This window comes from Theropithecus gelada, chromosome 11, assembly GCF_003255815.1.
Source record: "Theropithecus gelada isolate Dixy chromosome 11, Tgel_1.0, whole genome shotgun sequence".
Classification (NCBI taxonomy): Eukaryota; Metazoa; Chordata; class Mammalia; order Primates; family Cercopithecidae; genus Theropithecus; species Theropithecus gelada.
This window is the reverse complement of record NC_037679.1, coordinates 76,421,111-76,438,210: the sequence shown is the minus strand read 5'-3', so window position 1 is coordinate 76,438,210 and position 17,100 is coordinate 76,421,111. Positions and strand designations below refer to the sequence as shown.

The 17,100-nt window shown below is 47.9% G+C and overlaps 1 protein-coding gene across 1 annotated transcript in view; it reads left to right on the top strand.

Annotated features, from left to right (window-relative positions):
• The window catches only part of NOS1 (nitric oxide synthase 1), a 145,799-nt gene that overhangs the window by 18,020 nt on the left and 110,679 nt on the right, over positions 1–17,100 (top strand). The window contains exon 2 of the mRNA XM_025402120.1: positions 11,957–13,107. Within this exon, the coding sequence (XP_025257905.1) occupies positions 12,383–13,107 (725 nt within the window). The 5' untranslated portion in view covers positions 11,957–12,382. The remainder of the gene's footprint in view (positions 1–11,956; positions 13,108–17,100) is intronic.

Below are 17,100 nucleotides of genomic sequence, written 5' to 3'. Positions count from 1 at the left end.
CTTTACTGAAATTCATTTGTAACTGATTCAGGCCTGTATGGATGCTGTGGATCTGTTTAAAGGGAACTTTCGAGTGAAGGGAACAGATATTATTACTGCTGTCTTAAAATAGTTATTCTTACTTCTTTTTTCTTCCCTGAGCACTTTTTGTCAGCCTTTTGACTCAGCTCCCCTATACCAGAAAGCACCCAAGGATGCTAGGCATGAGAGAAGAAATTTGGTTGAGCATCAAGTTAACATTGATGTGCAATTTGGAGAAAACAGTTACTGATTTTCCCTGAAAAATAAACAGTCAACATTGTCATTATAGTTGACATTTACAGTTTACAAAGTGCCTTTTGCTGTGTCCGTCTTGCTTAATCATTACAAAATCCTTGGCAACTAGTTGTTATCACCGTTTCAATTTCACAAAAGGAAATCGAGAGTCAAAATGTTAAATGACTTATCCAAGATCAAATAGCTTGTAAATGGCAAAGCTTAGAATTGAGCCAAATTGAGCTTATTTTTTATAGCTGAATTCTCAGAATTATGGAAATGATGTTATTAGGAAATGTTGATTCTTGCAATATACTAGACCACAACTAAATTACTTATTACTACTCATGGTAGACAATTCTATGAAATGAGTTTCATTCATTCTTATTCTTTCTTTCACCATTTTCCTCCCTTCCTCCCTTCCTTCCTTCCATCCATCCATCCTTCCTTCCTTCTTTCTTTTTGACAGGGTGTTTCACTGTCACCCAGGCTGGTGTGCAGTGGCACGATTGTAGTTAATTTTTTCTTTTTTTTTTTTTGTAGAGATGGGGGTCTCACTGTGTTGCTCAGGCTGGTCTTGAACTCCTGGCCTCAAACAATCCTCTTGCCTCAGCCTCCCAAAGTGCTGGGATTACAGGCATCCAGCCCTTTCACCCCATTGTTCAGGTTTCCCTCTCTCAGGAAATCCTTCACACTCCTTCTACTAGTGGAAGCCAGGAGCTGGGAGGCCACTGCAGACACCTCCTTCTCTGTTAGCTTCTGTATCCAATTAGTCACCAAATCTTGTTGACTCAATCTTGTAAACATCTCTTAAATCGACCCACCTCCTTCCTTCCTCACTTTCGCCACCTGATCCTTAACCACCATCATCGCTCATCTCTGGCCTGCAGCAGTCTCTTAACCAGGCTCCCCGTACCCAGCCTTGCTTTTCCCAACCATTTCCATCCAGCAGCAGCCAGAGTAATCTTCATAAAATCTAAATCTGACCACTGTACTTCTTGTCTGAAAACCCTCCAATGTTTGCCATTGCTCTAAGAATAAAGTCCAAAATTGTTAATTTGCCTTTCAAGAGACCTGATGATCCAGTCCCTGATGACCTCTCCAGCTTTATCTCATGGCGTGGCTTTCTTCTCTCACCACAATGCCAGCTCCATCCTACCACAGTGCCTTCTCACATGCTGGTCTCTGTCCTCCACTTCTCACTTCCTCCATCCACCTTCTTATCTGGCCGACTCTGGATCCTGACTCTTCCTCCAGGAAGCCTTCCCTGACCACCACCATCCAGACTATGTTATGTCCCTTATGCAAGCTCTCATTAGCACCCTGTATTTTCCCTTTTGTTCTACTCATTGTTTTTATCACTCATATTTCTCTCCAACTACCTCCACCCTAGGTTGTAAGCTTGAGGGCCGGGATGCTGTCTATCTTACCCATCCCTTTGCAGGGATGTAATCCCAATGCAAAGTCCACACTGACTGCCCTGACCTGGGGAGAGCTGTGTATGAGTTAGCAAATGAATGGTTGGCATGAATGAAAGAAAAGGAAAGATGAGAGGAGGCAAAGGAGAGAAAGAGGGAAGGAGGAAAAAAAAGTAAAAAGTTGAGCATAAGGTTGATGGGGGTAGAAAATATGTGCCATCTTATTTTAATGATTGTTAAGAAAAGTTTCTGAGACCACTGATAATATGTTTTCTTTTTATAGTAATGAGGCTGTCCTCTTGGCCGTGATTATGTTTGCATATCTAGCCTGAAATGGTTCAATTTTCTTGATGTGTAATCTAAAGTGACTCTAAAAATAATAGTCAACAGTAGCACATGCTTTAGATGAATTGTCCCATGCTTTAGATGAATTGTCCCCTCTAATGCACTTCCATTTAAATTATCCCATGTGATTTATTGTTTCCATATTTAAAGCAGAAACCAGAATTGTTCCCACTTTACAGATGAGGAATCTGAGGCTAATAGGCAGCAGAGGTGGGTCACAAACCCTGGTTTTTCTAGCTCCAAATTCATGCCTTTGACCCCCACACAGCATTTACAGCAATGGGGCATGTATGTAGGGGCAAGGATGGGAGGCAGAAGTGCATCTGTGGGCAAGGGTGGGAGGCAGAAGTGCATCTGTGGGGACTTTTTTCCCACTGAAGTGTCCATGGATAGAAGGAACTTAAGAACCTTAGCCCCAAACCCTGAAATTTTCTGTCATATGATTGATGGATATATTGGTCTCCTGTTGGCCGAACTAGCTCATGTAAATGAGCTCTGCAAAACGAAGCCGAAATGAAGACTCTGTGATTCCCCAGAACCATTCTAACATGGGGATGACAGCCCTGCAGCTCTCTCCTTATGATGAACCAGAACATCCTCCTCATCCCGCCCTAGTGGTGTTGATTCACCACCAAGTTCTGGGGTCTCAGTGCTTCTAGATGCACCTCTCATGTGCCGTATTCCCACAAACTGAATTCTGCTTTTGCAGCATTCCAAAAAGGAGCCAGTGACAGTCATCCACTCCCATGGGAGACAGGACCGGTCCACGTGTCCATACCTTTTACCTGGTCCTTCAACACAAAGTGCTTTAAGCAACACATCCACCAGACACTACAGATGCTCAATAGGAAAATGACTGCTTAAGTGATGATAATTAGTAAGAGTGGTGGTAAAAGGATCCATTTCCTGAGCACTTACTAGTCTATGGTGCATTGTAATAACTTAGAAAACTATTGACGGGGCACAGTGGCTCATGCTTGTAATCCCAGCACTTTGGGAGGCCGAGGCAGGTGGATCACTTGAGGTTAGGAGTTCAAGACCAGCCTGGCCAACATGATGAAACTCCATCTTCTCTACTAAAAATACAAAAAAAAGAAAGAAAAAAAAAAAAGTCAGGTGTGATCTCAGCTCCTCAGGAGTCTGAGGCAGGAGGATCATTTGAAACTGGGAGGCAGAGGTTGCAGTAAGCCAAGATCATGCCATTGCACTCAGCCTGGGCAACAGAGCAAGATTCCATCTCAAAAAAGAATAAAAATAATAGAAATTTAAAAATTAAAATGCAAAAATTAGCCAGGCGTGGTGGCGAGTGCCTGTAGTTCCAGCTACTCAGGAGGCTGAGGCAGGAGAATCATTTGAACCTGGGAGGCAGAGGTTGCAGTGAGCCAAGATTGTGCCACTGCACTCCAACCTGGGTGACAGAGTGAGACTCCATGTCAAAAAAAAAGAAAGAAAAAGGAAAAAACATTAACTATTATCTCCTATCCTCAGACACCCTATCTATATAGGCACCATTATCACCCCTATTTAACAGATGCAGAAACTATGACTCAGAGTAAGTAACTTGCCCACAATCACAAAGCCAAGTAGAGAATCAGACAGTCTGACTTCAAAAACCTTACTCTTTTCTTAAAATTGATGCAAAAAGCATTGTTAAAAAATAATAATTTAGTCCAGGCACACTGGTTCGTGCTTATAACTCAGCACTTTGGGAGGTCAAGGGTGGGAGGATTGCTTGAGGCCAGGAGTTTGAGACCACCCTGGGCAACATAGTGAGACACCGTTTCTACAGAAAGTTAAAAAATCCAGCCGGGCACGGTGGTGGCTCATGCCTGTAATCCCAGCACTTTGGGAGGCCGAGGCAGGCAGATCACGAGGTCAGGAGATCGAGACCATCCTGGCTAACATGGTGAATACCCGTCTCTACTAAAAATACAAAAAATTAGCCGGGTGTAGTGGCAGGCGACTGTAGTCCCAGCTACTCGGGAGGCTGAAGCAGGAGAATGGCATGAACCCGGGAGGCGGAGCTTGCCGTAGTTGATTTAATAGTCTTCTATTGATAGGTACTTAAGATTTTCTCAATCTCTTGATATTCAGATATTCAGAACCCTGCAAAGAAGAGTTTTGTGTGTGTGTTTAAGGATGTTCCTTTCAGGTTACCTATAAGAGAAAGTCCTAAAATTTGAATTGTCAGGCTAAGGTTTATGTATTTTAACTTTGGAGGTAGATATTGTCAAACTGCCATTCAAAGAGGTTGTATTTAGCAGCAATGTAAGAGAGTGGGGTTTCCCAAAGCCTTGGCAACAGAGCGTGTGTCACATTTTAAACAATCATTAATGCTCATGCTTGTAACTCTAAGCTGAGCCTGTTACTACCTCTGAGATATGGGCATCAGAGGTGGGAAGATTGACATCATCATAGGCAAACTGTAGCCATGAAACTCGGGGGATTCCATGGCTGGGGAGACTCAGGATGCTTGTGTCTTTGGGATCCCCAAGGCACAGAATGCCAACTTACCCCCTGGATTTGTGAGGACTCGTGGGTTTCCAGCTATGACTTACTAGCGTAGGAGAAAGCACTTCAGCTTGATTCCTGGGTGGTGATCTCTCTGGGGAAAGACTGCAAATTAGCAGTTCAGGAGATGTAAAGAAGTTGGTGGTTTTGCATTTTTAAAAAGAGCACAGTTGGGTTTACGCTTTCAGTCTTTTGTTTGTGTTGGGGGTGGCAGTATTTTGTTTTGTTTTTGGAGACTTGGAGGACTTGGAGTTTGTTTTTAAATGAGATTGCAGGGAGATAGGAAACAGGGCTGAAACTCCATCAGTGATTTTGTGGGTGTACAAACTGAAAACAGTCAAGACTTCACAGGCAGGCTGGGTTTTGTTTTCTTTGATATTATTCATGTAAAAGGTAATACACATGTGATTTCAAAAATTTACATGATACTCAAATAGAAAAAAAGGTATTCAATACAAAGTATATCTCCCTCCTACTGACTTCTAACATTCGTCTTAAGATGCAATCATTGAGATCTGTTTCCTCCAGAATAATCTTTGTATTTACATATACAGAACCAACTTGCTTACACCTTAATGGTGTACCTTGGAGTTCATTTCTTATTTGCAGATAGAGATCTGCCTCATTGTTTTTAATGCCACATTTATTGTACAGATGAGTTAGATTTTTTTTTTTTTGAAACAGGGTCTCGTTCTGTCACCCAGGCTAGAGTGCAGTGGTGCTATCTTGGCTCACTGCAGCCTCAACCTCCCAGGCTCAATTGATCCTCCCCACCTCAGTCTCCAGAATAGCTGGGACTACAGGCATATGTCACCATGCCTGACTTTTTATTTTGTTTTGTTTCATTTTTTTTGTTGTTTGTTTGGTTTTTTTGCTTTTGTTTTTGTTTTTTTTTGAGACAGAGATCTCACTCTGTCGCTCAGGCTGGAGGGCAGTGGCGCCATCTGGCCTCACTGCAACCTCCGCCTCAGGTTCAAGCCATTGTCCTGCCTCAGCCTCCTGATCAGCTGGAATCACAGGTGCCTGCCACCAAGCCCAGCTAACTTTTTTGTATTTTTAGTAGAGATGGGGTTTCACCATGTTGGCCAGGCTAGTCTTGAACTCCTGACCTCAAGTGATACACCTGCCTTGGCCTCCCAAAGTGTTGGGATTACAGGTGTGAGCCACTGCACCTGGCCAAATTTTTGTATTTTTTTGTAGAAATGGGATATCACTATGTTGCCCAGGCTGATTTCAAGCTTCTGGCCTCAAGCAATCTACCTGCCTCAGCCTCCTGAAGTGCTGGGGTAACAGCCCTGGGTTAGATTTCAATTGACACTTGGAAACAAGATTTTGGATACTGGACTATTAGCCCAGGCGACATTCTACTGAGACCTCTTTCTTTGTATGGTTCTGGGTGGATTTTCTCTCTCTCCATGCTACCGCCACCATGCCTATTACCAGAGGTCAGTTTCAAAAGGTGACATGATATTTGCAAACCCTCTTTGTCATTTTTCTGGTTTCTTTAGAACGAAAAACTCTAAGAAATGTCTTCTGCCTGGCTGTTACCAGTAGGTTCTTGAGGAGATCCAGGGATGGTAGGCTACAAAAGGAACAACAGTCACACTCTAGACCCACGCTGCCCAATGACAATATAATGCAAGCCACGTGTGTAATGCTTGGCTTTATAAGTCACATTAAAAAGAGTGAAAAGCAGCTGGGTACAGTGGCTCATGCCTGTAATCCCTATACTTTGGGAGGTTGAGGCAGGAGGGTGGCTCAAGCCCAGGAGTTCAAGACCAGCCCGGTCAGTATGGCAAAACCTCTTCTCTACAAAAATACAAAAATTAGCTGGACATGGTGGCATGTGTCTGGAGTCCCAGCTACTCAGGAGGCTGAAGTGGGAGGATCACTTGAGCCTGGGAGGTGGAAGCTGCAGTGAGCCGAGATCGTGCCAGTGCCCTCCGGCCTGGGCAACAGAGTGAGACCCTGTCTCACAAAAAAAGGAAAAAAGAGTGAAAAGTGATGGGGACAATTAACTTTCATAATAATTTTATTTAACACAATATATCCATGACAGCGTCACTTCAAATGTAATCAGTAAACATCGTGGAGATGTTTATGTTCTTTTTCTCATGCTAGTTTTTGTTTTTTGTTTTTTAAATATTTTTATTTCAATAAGTGTTTTGGGGAACAGGTGGTGTTTGATTACATGGCTAAGTTCTTTAGTGGTGACTTCTGAGATTTTGGTGCACCCATCACCTCTCATACTAGTCTTTGAAAGTCAACGTGCACTTTACACTTACAGCACATTGCAACTGAACCAGCCACAGGCCTTGTGCTCAATGGCCATGTGTGGCAAATGGCTGCCATACTGGACAGCACAGGTCTGCATGCTCCAGCTATGGCTGGTTCATGTTGAATGAGCCCTTTGCTTCCCCAGGCCTCTGTTTGCTCATTTCTGAATGAGGAAGCTAGACTAGACAGGCTTGGTGGCTTCCCTTCATCCTAACATTCTTCATCTTTCAATGCTAAAAGTGGAAAGCACGGGCAAACCAGGACAGGCAGGCTTCCCTGTGGGAGCTTTGTTTTCTCGTCTATAAAATGGGGACAATCGAATATGACCCAGATCCACAGATGAGCATGTGCTTTGTGGAGGAAAAGGAGGGAGGCATAGTGTTGTGGGATTATTTTCAGGACTGTGGTTGACCACAGAGAGTGCTCAGAACCCACTCGCTTAGACCCAGATCTACCTCCTTGATTTATGTCCCTGAACCTCATCTGCCTTATCCATCCATAAGGTGCAGATAAAAATGGCACTTACAAGGCCCAGCATGGAGGCTCATGCCTGTAGACACAGGAACTCAGGAGGCTGAGGCAGGAGGGTCACTTGAGCCCAGGAGTTCGAGAACATAGTGAGACCCTGTCTCTACAAATATAAAAACAACTAGCTGGGTATAGTGGCATGCACCTGTAGTCCTAGCTACTCGGGAGACTAAGGCAGGAGGATCACTTGAGGCACAGAGTTTGAGACCAGCCTGGGCAACATATCAAGACCCTGTCTCTCTCTCTCTCTCTCTCTCTATATATATATATATATATATATATACACACACATATATATATATTTCCTATGGTGTCTGTAATGATTAAATAAAACCCCTATGCAGAGGGCTCAGGCACCAATGCTTAGCACACAGTAAGCTCTCGACCACATAAGGCTGCTGCTGTTACCTTTCCTTCAGTTGCAGAAATGAGGTTCAGGGTGGAGAGGGGCTTGGTCAAGGTCGCACAGAGAGGAGGGAGTAGCAGACGCTGCCCTATTTGGGCTTCCTCCCTGTCACTGGCAGGCATCCCCGATAGTCAGCTACTAATTTCCTCACAGCAAGGTAAATGAAATAAATACACCCGAAGCCACTGAACTACTTGAATGAGGCTTGGGTCTAAGTATTGTTTCCATGGTATGTACCCTGGCAAGCATGCATATGTAATTTGTTTAAAATCCCTGTTCGCGAGGGTGGAGGCAGGGTCGTCAGGCGATTCTGTCCAGCGGCCGTCTCTCCGTAGACGGTGCCCTCCCACCCAGACCGGCGTGAGATGGCTCAGTGTGATTTCAAGGGAAGGGCCCCCTTCTACATGGCGCCTGAAGTACCTTTGCCTGGACAGTGACAGAGTAGAAAGAGCACTGAATTAAAAGCCAGGAAGTCCGAATCGTTATCTATTACATAACAATAATAGGAAGCCACTTTTCTGAGCTCTCACTACTCTATGACATTGCCAAGTTCCCTGCATTTACTGTTTAATTTAACCCTCCCTGTTACTCAGAGACGAGGTGCTTACAAATGACCGCATTTTACAGATAAGGGAACTGCGGTTCAGAGAAAATAAAGAACTCACCCAGAAACACCCGGATAGAGCCAGGAAGGACCTTAAAACTCTTCCCTGGGCAGGAGGTGGCCAGCTCTCCCTACGGAGCCTCACGGAAACTGGACATTCAAAAACCGGGACAAGCGGGTGTCCTTGTAGCAGCTGAATTTATTCATCTGTAAAGCTGGGGGACAGCCGAACCTGATGTTGGTCAGGACAAGGATGAAAAATATGATAGATGAGGATGTTTTGCGGGAGGAAAGGGAGGCAGAGAAAGTGTTGTGGAATTGTTATTAAGATAATGATTGACGGCCAGGTGCAATGGCTCACGCCTGTAATCCCAGCACTTTGGGAGGCTGAGGCAGGCGGATCACTTGAGGTCAGGAGTTCGAGATCAGCCTGGCCAACGTGGCAAAACCCTGTCTCTACTAAAAATACAAAATTAGCCAGGTGTGGTGGCAGGAGCCTGTAATCCCAGCTACTCAGGAGGCTGAGGCTAGAGAATCGCTTGAATCCAGGAGGCGGAGGTTGCAGTGAGCTGAGATCGCACCACTGCATTCCAGCCTGGGTGACAGAATGAGACTCTAAAAAAAAAAAAAAAAGAAGAAGAAGAAGAAGATGATTGACAATGAAGAGCGCTCAGAACCCAGAACTCAGACCCAGAGCTTGCTGTCTCCCTCCTTCTCTGTGTCTGTCTCTCAGCAGACAAAAAATATATCTGCCTCTCCCCAGCCCAGCTTCTTTTCAACCCCTTCCAAAGATCAAGTTTCCTTTCTATGGCCAAGGTGTGAGAGAGAAACAGCACACCAATTTCCCAAGCACCAGCCCAGAACCCTCCCTGACTGTAGGACGCAGCGGAGAAAGAGAGAAGAACGTGCTGAGAGTGGCCAGGGGCCTTTGCCAGTTGCTTCATTTCTGTTTTCTTTTTTCCTTAAGCAAAGTACACCAAAGGCTAATTCCCGCCTCTGTCCTTTAGTAAGGTCTGGCCCAAGCCAGAGTCTGGAGGAAGTGAACTTGGGGGCCTTGCCTACCCAAGAGGTCGCCTTTCAGTTGCTTCTTTTAATAAAGAATTAAGCCCTAATGCCAAACAGGATGCTCAAGAGAGCCCTGGAGGTCCCGGCTGTCTCTGCCACCAACTGAACAGTGAGCATCCTTGGTTTGGTACCTGGAGGATGTGGGGCTCGGGGAGGGTTAAGGAAGCAAAGAGAGAGAAGGGCACAGCGCGGTCCTGGATGGGTTTCCCTGCAAACCAGAACCCCAGCAGCAAGATGCCAAAAGACACTCAGCCGGTCGACACCCGGGCCACACACAGCAGAGAAATGACACAGCACGCAGGCGACGCATGAATACACAGAGAGAAACACATACACAGAGCAACGCCAGATGGAGAATGTAGCCCGGGCTGGGCCTGGGGATTCATTATTTCCTCACCCACACAGAGGGGCTGGCGGAGTTACGTAATGCAGGCTGCAAAGGGGAGGCTGAACTTGCTAATTACCCCCACACACACACCCCCCATTGTGGGGCTCCAGAAGGTGGCACCTCCTTCTGGAAGGGGTCTCTGCACCCACCTCCTGCTCTCAGAGGCAGCAGGAGCTTGTCAGCTGCCTCAGCCCTGGGGTGACCCTGGGAAGTCACTAAAAGGGAAGCGAGGAAGTGAGTGTCAGTTTGTTAGTCATGGCAGATGGGGGTTCCCTCCTGGTGCTGAAGCGTGGTGAGGATGCTGGCAGGAAGGGGCTTTGGGACAGAGATGGAAGTAGCACTTGAGTAGGGGGTAGGGAAAGAGATGGAAGGGTTCTCTGATGTCCGCTACCCATCTTGCTGGTATTGATGTTTGTAGTGTGACCAAACCTATCTTTTTGAACTTGGAACAAACTAATAATCATGGGTAGAGATTGGGGGCTACTTCCCACCCTACCCACACCCACAGATCACCTGCCCCACCCCAGACATGCCACACTGTGCATGTACACAGCCCCGTGGGTACATGCTACAGGTACTCATCCCTCACCTGGGCCACAGCATCTCCATCTAGGCCCCCTGTTGGCCTTTGGTACCCCAACCAGACCCCATTTCTTTGAGCCTGAAGGAGTCAGTGACTTGGAAGATGCCAGTATTTCAGGGAAAAAGTTAGGAGTTAAGAAAATAACTAGAATATAGATTTGATTTTTTGGGGGGCGAGGGAGACAGAGTCTCACTCTGTTGCCCAGGCTGGAGTGCAATGGTGTAATCTCAGCTCACTGCAACCTCCACCTCCTGGTTTCAAGCGATTCTAGTGCCTCAGCCTCCCAAGTAGCTGGGATTACAGGCACCCGCCACCACGCCTGGCTAATTTTTATATTTTTAGTAGAGGTGGGGGTTTCACCATGTTGGCCAGGCTGGTCTTGAACTCCTGACCTCAGGTAATCCACCTACCTTGGCCTCCCAAAGTGCTGGGATTACAGGTGTGAGGCACTGTGCCCGGCCTGATTTTTTTTTTCTTTAATAAATAGAGACAGGGTCTCACTATGTTGCCCAGGCTGGTCTCAAACTCCCGGGCTCATGCGATCCTCCCACCTTAGCCTTCCAAAATGCTGGGATTACAGGTGTGAGTCTCCATACCCATCCTAGAGTATAAATTTGGAAGAGCTAGAGTATAAGTTTAAAAGCTCAGGCTCAAGGTCAAACCCTCCCCCTGCCATTATTGTATGTGCGACCTTGGACAAGTTACTGAACCTTCCCAAGCTTCCCTTTCCTCTTCTTTTGAGGAGTTATCGTTAGGATTAAAGGAGAAATAAAAAATATATGTGTTAAGAGGTAACGTGCTCAAAAAGTGTCTGTCGTGTTTAGTCTTTGGGGTTTTTCTTTCTTCAGTCAACTAATATTCATTGAGTACCTGCAATGTTCCTATGTTTCCCTTAGGGGTATAAAATCTACTCTTCCTAAGGTTTCTCCATCAGGGTTTCAGCTGTGTGTGTAGCAAAAGTGTCTTCCACAATTTTATGTGGACCCATCTTCTTGGTATTCATGTTTGTAGTGTGACTAAGCCTATTCTTTTGAACATGGAACAAGCTAATAATTATAAACATGGTTATGAAGGCCAATGGACGTTCGTCATCGTTGGGTCCATGGAAGGCAGTGTCACTCCCGTTCCATTGGGCTTTGGGAGCGGCTGGAAAACAGAGCCCAAAAATCTATGCCAGCTGAGCCCCTGAGCTATGGATGGAAAATGTATACAAGACACAGAGAGCAACTAGAATGCTTGACAAGTTGGACTGATGACTTCTCGTGGTGGGAAAGAGATAAGAGAGGTTTTCTGATTCTTGTCACTTGATTTCTGGGGGTGATTGTCCGTGGTTTGCCCAGGGAGACCCTTTCGTCCCGGAGGGCGTTGATCATGGAAGCGACACTGGGTATTTTGCAGCTAACTCCAGAAAGAAGGAGTTTGTTTCTAGGTTGGCTTGAAATTCTGGAGTGTCTTGTGGCTAGACTTTGTCAGTTGGCTGCATTTTCTATCTCAGTTTTCAAGGTGGTGTTGGGCACTCTACTTCAATCCCTTTTTGTAAAATTCTTTTCATCCCCTTCCTGTTCTTCCTCTTCAGCTCATGATGCCTCAGGTCTGATCCGCATCTAACAGGCTGGCAATGAAGATACCCAGAGAATAGTTCACATCTATCATGCGTCACTTCTAGACACAGCCACCAGACGCGTCTCCTCCCCTCTCTGCCTGACCTGTGGCTTAGGGACACATCCCACCGCCTCTCTTGACGTCTGCCTGGTCAACCATCACTTCCTTGGAGAATAAGGAGAGAGGCGGACGCAGGAAATCATGCCACCGACGGGCCACCAGCCATGAGTGGGTGACGCTGAGTTGACGTCAAAGATAGAGAGGGCTGAAGCCTTGTCAGCACCTGTCACCCCGGCTCCTGCTCTCAGCGTAGCCTGAAGCCTGGCTCCTCCTGGTGAAATCATCTTGGCCTGATAGCATCGTGAGGTCTTCAGACAGGACCCCTTGGAAGCTGGTTACCATGGAGGATCACATGTTCGGTGTTCAGCAAATCCAGCCCAATGTCATTTCTGTTCGTCTTTTCAAGCGCAAAGTTGGGGGCCTGGGATTCCTGGTGAAGGAGCGGGTCAGTAAGCCACCTGTGATCATCTCCGACCTGATTCGTGGGGGCGCCGCGGAGCAGAGTGGCCTCATCCAGGCCGGAGACATCATTCTTGCAGTCAACGGCCGGCCCTTGGTGGACCTGAGCTATGACAGCGCCCTGGAGGTACTCAGAGGCATTGCCTCCGAGACCCACGTGGTCCTCATTCTGAGGGGCCCTGAAGGCTTCACCACGCACCTGGAGACCACCTTTACAGGTGATGGGACCCCCAAAACCATCCGGGTGACACAGCCCCTGGGTCCCCCCACCAAAGCTGTGGATCTGTCCCACCAGCCATTGGCCGGCAAAGAACAACCCCCGGCAGTGGATGGGGCCTCGGGTCCTGGGAATGGGCCTCAGCATGCCCAAGACGATGGGCAGGAGGCTGGCTCGCTCCCCCATGCCAACGGCCTGGCCCCCAGGCCCCCAGGCCAGGACCCTGCAAAGAAAGCAGCCAGAGTCGGCCTCCAAGGCAGAGGGGAGAACAATGAACTGCTCAAGGAGATAGAGCCTGTGCTGAACCTTCTCACCAGTGGGAGCAGAGGGGTCAAGGGAGGGACACCTGCCAAGGCAGAGATGAAAGATATGGGAATCCAGGTGGACAGGTAAGCTCCATTGGAGGGGGGGTGTGTGTGTGTGTGCACGCGCGCATGCTTGTGTGTGTACATTTGCGTCCATTGAGACTCAGCCTCACAGCCCAGAAGCCAACCTGGGCTGTCTCAGACACCTGTATATGCATTCCCACTTGGCGGCCCCCTTGATCTTCACTTAAAATTACATTCGCAAGAGGCCAGAGGGCATAGCTTCTAGGATGCTTCTCTTGTCACAAAACCCAGAGCGAATTAATCATCATGGTAGCGGACAGTGTGTCTTCTCATCTTTATCCCCTATAATCCTCCAGGAACCCAGGAACTTGCATTTTTACAATCTGTGTTTCACAAGTGAGAAGACAGAGGCTCAGAGTGGAGGCTGCGCTTCCTGAGGTTGCCTAGCAAGTGGGAGGCATGTGTGCATGGCACCCTGGGGTGTGTGGCTCTGCAAAACCCCTTGGAAGACAGGAGGGAAGAGCTGAGCCCGGGGCAACCATTAGCCTAAATCAACTTTCTCCTCATTGCAGCCAGTCCAGGATGTGTAAAATTCTAAAGGAGGAGAAGGGAATCAAAGTCTAGAATTGGCCCCAGTTTCCAAAAACCGCAGTCTTGCTGGGATTATGTGAGAGCTGGGACGAGAATGTAAAGAACTGGGTACCAGCCCTCTACGTTCACCAGATGAATGTTTTCAATTCTCTGCAGGAGGAGAGCTGGCAGCAGAGTGGGTGATGCTAGCTCCTTCTCTGGGGAGAAATCAGCGGCTGGGCCAGGCGGTCAGAGGATAATGCGTCAGGAGATTAAACACAGAGAGAAGTTTCTGTGTCCCCCTTCCATTTGCATCTTAGGTCTGGCACTGATGCTACAGTGCCCAGTGCTGCCAGGGTGGGTCTAGGCATACTCAGAGGGAGGCTCAGTCTGGGGCCACCAAAAAATCCAGGCCAAGATTTCCCAACCCTTTCCCCAAGAACGCCAAAGTGTCCTCAGAGCACTTAGAGATCTTCAGGAACATTCTGCACCCCCTCCCCACCGACAACCTGGGGGCCTGGATTAAGGTAGCTCCCCAGGCCCCTGCATTCACTCATTTAACAAATGTTCATTGAGGACCTACTGTGTGTCAGGCACTGTCCTACGCTCTAGGGTGGAGCAATGAATGAAATCAACAAATCCCCTGCCCTTGGGGAGCTTACAGTCTAGTGGGGAGGACTGGTGATAAATAAGATAAATATATAAAATATGTAATGAGGTCATGTGCTATAGATGCATAATGATGTCTCAGTCATCAAAGGGCCGCTTATGTATCAGGGATCCTATTAGATTATAAAACTGTATTGTTACTGTACCTTTTCCATGTTTAGATATGTTTAGATCCACAAATTCTTACAATTGTGTTACAGTTGCCTTCAGCATTCCCTACAGTCACATGCTGTACAGGTTCATAGCCTGGAGGCGATAGGCTACACCGTATAGCCTAGGTGTGGTGTGGTGTAGGCTCTCCCATCCAGGTTTGTGTAAGTGCACTCTGTGATGTTCCCACAATGGCTGAACTGCCTAATGATGCATTTCACAGAATGTGTCCCTGTGGTTAAGCGATACGTGACCGTCTGTTAGGGATATATGTAAAGGAGATAAAGAAAGTGGGGAAGGGATTAGCTGGGCGTGATGGCACATGCCTGTAGTCGCAGCTACTCAGGTGGCTGAGGCAGCAGAACCACTTGGACCCGGGAGGCGGAGGTTGCAGTGAGCTGAGATTGCACTGCTACCCTCCCTTCAGCCTGGGCAACACAGCGAGAGGAGAGCGAGACTCCGTCTCAAAAAAAAAAAAAAAAAAAAAGACAGGAAAGGATGGGATCAGAAATATTGAGAACTTTTAACTAGGGAAGCTAGAGCAGGTCTCACTAGGAAGGCGACATTTAAATACAGCCGGGCAAGGTGGCTAATGCCTATAATCCCAGCACTTTGGGAGGCCGAGGTAAGCAGATCACCTGAGGTCAGGAGTTTGAGACCAACCTGCCAACATGGTGAAACCCCATCTCTACTAAAAATACAAAATTAGCCAGGCGTGATGGTGGGTGCCTGTAATCCCAGGTACTTGGGAGGCTGAGCCAGGAGAATCGCTTGAACCTGGGAGACGGAGGTTGCAGTGAGCCGAGATCATACCACTGCACTCCAGCCTGGACCACAGAGCGAGACTCCGTCTCATAATTAATTAATTAAATGCCTGGAGGAAGGGAGAGAGGGAGTCTGGGAGCTTTCCAGGGGGTGGGAGAGGGGATGGGCACTCCAGGTAAAGAGAAGAGCCTGTGCAGAGTCCTCAGGCAGGAGTGTGCTTAACGTGTCTGAGGCGCTGCATGGGATGCAGCCTTCCTCCCAAACTGCCCTTTGGTGGCCCCTCAGTCTGTGGCAGCCCACCTCAGTCTGCCAGTGCATCAGAGTTTTCCTAACTTCTCACACCTGGACAAAAATGGGGCCAATTCCATCAAGACCCCAGAGCCCCCCAAGGAGTAAGACAGGGGCTCCATCACAAGTCCCTGGGCAGAGGGAAAACCAGGGTCACAGGCCTCCCTTTAAGCCTCTTCCCTCCAACCTACTTTTTTCCTCTGTATATTCCCTGGGGACAGCCTGGAGTCCTCCCTGCACCTTTGGTCCTCATCCCCAGGAGGAGGAAGACCAAGCGTCTCGGTCTAGATACACACAGCATGGTGTGACATCTCAGTGAGGTAGATGCATGCGTGGGGAACTCTGTGGCATTGGATGTCCATTTCCAGAGTGGGTAGCCAGGATCAGTCTTTGGGATTCAGCTGACTGGGGGAGATTTGAAGCCTGAGTCACTCACAACTAGCACAGGAGGCCTCCCAGGCTGGAACCCAGGCCTCAGGGAGCTGCCACTGCCGCTAGGTCCCTCCAGCAGCACATCCAGTGGAGGTGGCATCTTGAGGCCTTGCTGTGTCTCCCAGCAGTCCAGCTCATGCCATGGAGTTAAATCCTAAGGCAGCTGTAGGATCCAGAACAGAAGGCATTGGCCTTGTTTGCCAGGAGGCTTTGGGAAGTGTCCCTACCAAAAGGCTGCCCCCAAGCACCACCTCTCCCTCCCAATCCTCTACCACCCTTGCTGTCCCTCAGTGCTCCCTCTCCCTTAGTGCTCCCTCTCCTGAGAGGAGCAGCACCAGTGTGGAATGGGAGCTCTGTCTTACCTTATATAGGCAGAGTCCCCTTCCCATGGGCAGCTGAATCCTAGCTGTATCTAGTGTCCCATGCACTTGATTGCAATTCTCAACTGGGCCTGGGGTGGGCATGGAGGGGTGAGTATCAGAATTCCCAGGGGCTCTATTTCAGCCACACCCCCAGAACCCCAGGAGTCTGAATCTCTGTATGCGATGTGGAGATGTCCCCCAGAGGATCCCAGTGCAACCTCCCTTCCAGAACTGGGAGCTGGGTCCTTCCCCTCCAGGGGGTTCATTTGATCCTCTCCCCCAGCTGACAGTCTGGGACACGAGGCTTGGTGCAGAACTCTAGGCTTGGGTGTGATGCGGAGGACTTCATGGGAGCCCTCGTGTCACCAGGCACCAAGGGGTTCCTCTCCAAACGCCATCTCAGGAAGCAGTCTCCTGTCTTTGTTTCCCCAAGCAAGAGGGCGAGACAAGCCAGCCTGACATGGATGCCCCTGCAGACCTATTTTCCCAACTCAGGAGGCTGCATCCAAGCTCTCAGCTTCCCTCATCCCTTGCAGTCCTCCCACTAGTCACCCATCTCAACTGTGACCGTGATGAGGTGGTTTGCCCAAAAGCAGCCAAAAAACCTGCTTCAGAGGAGAGACAAGGTCTGGAGAAGGTGGCTTAGAGCAAGTACAGGGCTCTGTGAAACTCACTTAGGTGAGCAGTTCTAAGGATGAGTGATATTTAATAATAGTGTGTGTCCTCCTAGCTCAATGGCTTGCACTCAAAGCACCCCCATTTCTTTTTTTTTTCTCTCTTCTTTTTTTTTTTTTTTTTTTTTTTTTTTTTTTTTTTT